Source organism: Gekko japonicus, unplaced genomic scaffold, assembly GCF_001447785.1.
Source record: "Gekko japonicus isolate JY-2015 unplaced genomic scaffold, Gekko_japonicus_V1.1 scaffold920, whole genome shotgun sequence".
Lineage (NCBI taxonomy): Eukaryota > Metazoa > Chordata > Lepidosauria > Squamata > Gekkonidae > Gekko > Gekko japonicus.
Genome location: NW_015164698.1, coordinates 360,540 through 364,864, shown reverse-complemented (window position 1 = coordinate 364,864; position 4,325 = coordinate 360,540). Strand labels below are relative to the sequence as shown.

At 51.4% G+C, this 4,325-nt stretch overlaps 1 protein-coding gene across 1 annotated transcript in view; it reads left to right on the top strand.

Moving 5' to 3' along the window:
- The first annotated feature begins 554 nt into the window (after positions 1-554).
- The window catches only part of FIBCD1 (fibrinogen C domain containing 1), a 172,433-nt gene continuing 168,662 nt past the window's right edge, over positions 555-4,325 (top strand). The window contains exon 1 of the mRNA XM_015409479.1: positions 555-1,130. Within this exon, the coding sequence (XP_015264965.1) occupies positions 555-1,130 (576 nt within the window). The remainder of the gene's footprint in view (positions 1,131-4,325) is intronic.

The window sequence follows — 4,325 nt, the reverse complement described above, 5'->3', positions numbered from 1 at the left end:
GAATGTATTCATCTCCAACCGCGTGTGAGGCTAGCTTGCCACGCGGTCATGTGAAGCCTCCGAGCTTCGCTCCGAGAGACAATGGGCCAAGCAGATCCTAGTTAGCACCAATCAGAGACCTAGGGTCCTAGCCAGGACCTATGGAACTCTCAGCCACTGTAAATACCCTATCACGGTTGTGGGGGGGTGTCATGGATGTGGGTGTAATGCACATAAAAGTCGGCCTGCGTGCCGGGGTTCCTTGTCTTGTTTCTTTAATAAATGTACGAGCTGAATTCACTGCCTCTTGCTCAGTACATTTCACTGGCGACGAGGATGATATCCTACCTCCCATGAACAACAACCACAAAGCACCGAGCATCGCATCGCACTCCAGCACTGAAGGCAACGCACCCCACTCCGCATTGTGCCCAGCTTCTCCGGTTGCTGCACACCGCTCTGCTTGCTGCCCTGTGTACCACGCCGCTGCCTCCGGGTCCCGCACAGCGCCGTGTTTCCCTTCATCGACTGCCACCCCCGCTCCCGAGCTTCGCCCTCCACATACAGTTGCTGTCATGGCCACCCAGGTGAACATCCCAGCCTTTGATGTTACTCACCCGCAGCAATGGGAAACATGGCTGGAGACCCTGGAGAACCATTTTGCCTACCATGACATCGTGGATGCCGGAAAAAAGAAGGTCCTGTTTCTCAGCTCTTGCAGCATGGAAACCTTCGAGCTACTAAAGGACCTCATCAACCCTAAGACGACCAAAGAGGAAACATATGAGGTATTGGTGAAATCCCTCTTGGATCACCTTTCGCCTAAGCCTACCAAATTTGTGAAGCACCTGGACTTTTTTGCGTGTATCCAGGGCCCGGACGAGATGGCATCGGAGTTCCTGGTGGGACTCCGGAGGGCGGCCACGAGATGTGCCTTCCCAAATTTAACGGACACCCTCTTGAACCAATTCCTCGTGTGTCTCCGCGAACCTAAACTACGGCGGAAACTGGCCAGCCATGACAACCTCGACAAGGCCCTCAGGGAGTCCGTGGCCTATGAAAAGGCGCATCAAGACCGCCGCGGCAAGGTGGTCCATCGCACCCTAGCAGCCCTCATGTCCGACGTCTCCAATGATGATGAGGTTCTACAGGTCCACCAATGCACGTCCCAGTGGCCCCAATGGTCTCAAGGCTCAACCTTGGAAAAGGTTCCCACATCAGCCATGTCCTGCGCCAGCTGCGGGGAAGCCCACGAGCACCGGACTTGCCGGTTCAGGGACACTGTCTGCAGGTCATGCAAAAAAACCCAGTCACCTTGCCCATGTCTGCCATTCGCGAGGACAGCGCCAGTGGACCTCGGCCCACTCTGAATCCACCGATCTTCACACCCTCTTGACCCACCACCAGCAACACCTGGTATGTAACTCCCCCCCCCATAGCCCTAACAAAATGCACATTACGGTGTTAATTGAGGGGTTCCCCTGCAGAATGGAAGTGGACACTGGCTCGTCTTTTTCCATTATTTCAGCTGACACGTTGCGCACTCTCTGTCCACAGGGGGGGCCCTTCTGCAAAAGCCACAGGGGTTAACCTTACCCTATCACAGTTGTGGGTGTGTGTCATGGGTGGGGGTGTAATTTACATAAAAGCCGGCCTGTGAGCCAGGGTTCCTTGTCTTGTTCCGTACCTTTAATAAATGTATGAGTTGAATTCACTGCCTCTCGCGCAACACCCCTAATGTAGCCAATCCTGTAAGAAGAGCTCTGTAAGCTCTTGGAGGATTGGCTACGTTAGGGGTGTGGCGCCTAATATGCAAAGGAGTTCCTGCTACAAAGAGAGCCCTAGAGGCCACCCTCCAAAGTGGCTGTTTCCTCCTGGACAGGTGATCTCCATTGTTTGGACATCAGCTGAAACTCTACACATGGAATTCACTGCCACAGGAAGTGGTGGAGGCTACAAGCATGGACGGCTTCAAAAGGGAATTAGATAAGCATATGGAGCAGAGGTCCATCAGTGGATATTAGCCACAAGGTATAGATAGGGGCTCTGGGGCAAGTGATGCTCTGTCATCTTGGTGCTTGGGGGGGGTCAACCGGGGGAGGGGTTCTAATGTCCTGGCCCCACTGCTGGACCTCCTGATGGCACTGGTATTTCTGGCCACTGTGTGATACAGAGTGTTGGACTGGATGGGCCTTTGGCCTGATCCAACATTGGCGTCTCTTATGTTCTTATGTTCTAGTAACCCCCACCTGGATGTTGGCAAGCAAGGTGCAATGAAATTATCTCTGACACCTTTGGATTGTAGCGATATTTATTTATCCTGCATCAGTTAGTGGTAGCACAGGGTCCCATTAGTGACAAGTCAGGCCTCCCCCCCCCACAGGGTCCCATTAGTGACAAGTCAGGCCTTCCCCCCCCCCTTAACTCTGAATGTTAAATTTTTCATAACGTTTCCAGATACAAGTCAACAAAACATAACGACATCCGTCTGTCTCAGAATTTCAGCAGGTCGATCAAATGTAGGAAGGACTAGCCAACATAAAACGTGTTACTTGTATCATAAAATTACAATGTTTTGCATAACTTTCACAAAGACTAAAATACCACTGGGATATCGCTTCCAGATTTCCCATCTGAAGTGGCCCAAATCAAGCCACTCCAGCCGAAATGACTCAGCTGGAGACGAAATGTCATCCTTCAAAGCAAATGCAAACTTCCACAATTCAACAACAAGAGTTGTGGACCACTTTTGAGTATTTGCAAGTGTTTGTTTTAAAAACCGCAGCTGGAAAAAATGACCACCAGAAACTGCATTGTTTCTAAAAGCGTTTGTGTGTGTGCGGGACAGAGCGTGCACGCAGAAAATGAACAATTGTTGGGAGCACACACCTTGCCCCAACAAGAATGCACTGGGAAACAAGCCCACGTTCCTTTCCAGTCTCCCCTTCCCGATCTTCCTTTTATTTACCGAAGTCAGCCTGTCATATTTGGTGGCTGTTGACAGAGCAAAACCGGGAGACAAAGGAATGCATTCCATCCGCCGGACCTCCTCTCTTGCCTCCTTCCCGCCTCCTTCGGCTCTCCCGCCCTTTGCTATTGCATGACGGGCTGATGTCAAGGTATGTTAGATGCGAAATTAAACGTCAGCCCACTGTACAGCCCTGGCTCCAGCAGCAGAAAATGAGTTGCCGGTCTTGGAAAATAGCCAGTTGCTTGGCTCGGTGTGCTGCATTGCCATGGGATGACAAGCCCACTGAATCACTCCCTCCGTAGATTTCTAGGCCGCGTGAAGCCAAGATAAATTTATTTTTAATGGTAAATTTATTGTCAGAGCTAAGTCGAAACAGCTTTTAGCAAGACGAGGCCTCCTGGCTGATTTCGAACACAGTGGGGTCACTGCTCTTGGGGCTGGGAACCTGCCAGGGGTGAAATGAGCCGGACAGAGACGCTGGTCTGGATAGAATCTGATCTGTCCCTCTCAGATCCTCAAAATGCTTGTGGATGGATTGCATGTAATGGGTACACTGCAGCCCTTATGGGGGCCTCCAGACTGCAGTCCTGGCCTCTCGGTAGGAACCCCCCAAAATTGTACATTTATGCATTGCATTCCTGTGCTTTTGTTTGTTTGTTTATATCCCACTTCTCTCCCCAGTTGAGACTCTAAGTGGCTATTAGAACCTCACTCTCCTTTCTTGCAACAACAAACCTGTGAGGTAGGCCAGCCAAGAGTTCGTGATGGGCTCAAGGTCACCCAGTGAGCTTCCACAGTAGAAGTGGGGATTCCAGCCTGAGTTGCCCAGGCTTCTAGTTCATCATTCTGTCCAGCTCCCTGACTGTCTTCTCAAGTGTGTGGGTCTTCTTGGTGTTGGCCCCCTTCTGGATTCTGATATCTGGATATCCGAGAGCCAGTTTGGTGTAGTGGTTAGGAGCGGGGACTCTAATCTGGGAGAACCAGGTTTGATTTCCCACTCCTCTACGTGCAGCTGCTGGTATGACCTTGGGTCAGTTACAAGTTCTCTCAAAGCTGTTCTCTCAAGGACAGTTCTCTCAGAGCTCTCTCGGCCCCACCTACCTCACAGGGCATGTCTTGTGGAGAGGGGAAGGGAAAGGAGATTTGTAAGCTGCTATGAGACTCCTTTGGGTAGTGTAGGGCGGGGTATAAATCCAATCTCCTCCTCCTCCTCCTCCTCTACCTCTTCTTCTTATAAGAACATAAGAGACACCAATGTTGGATCAGGCCAAAGGCCCATCCAGTCCAACACTCTGTGTCACACAGTGGCCAGAAATACCAGGTGCCCTCAGGAGGTCCACCAGTGGGGCCAGGACATTAGAAGCTGTTGACCCCC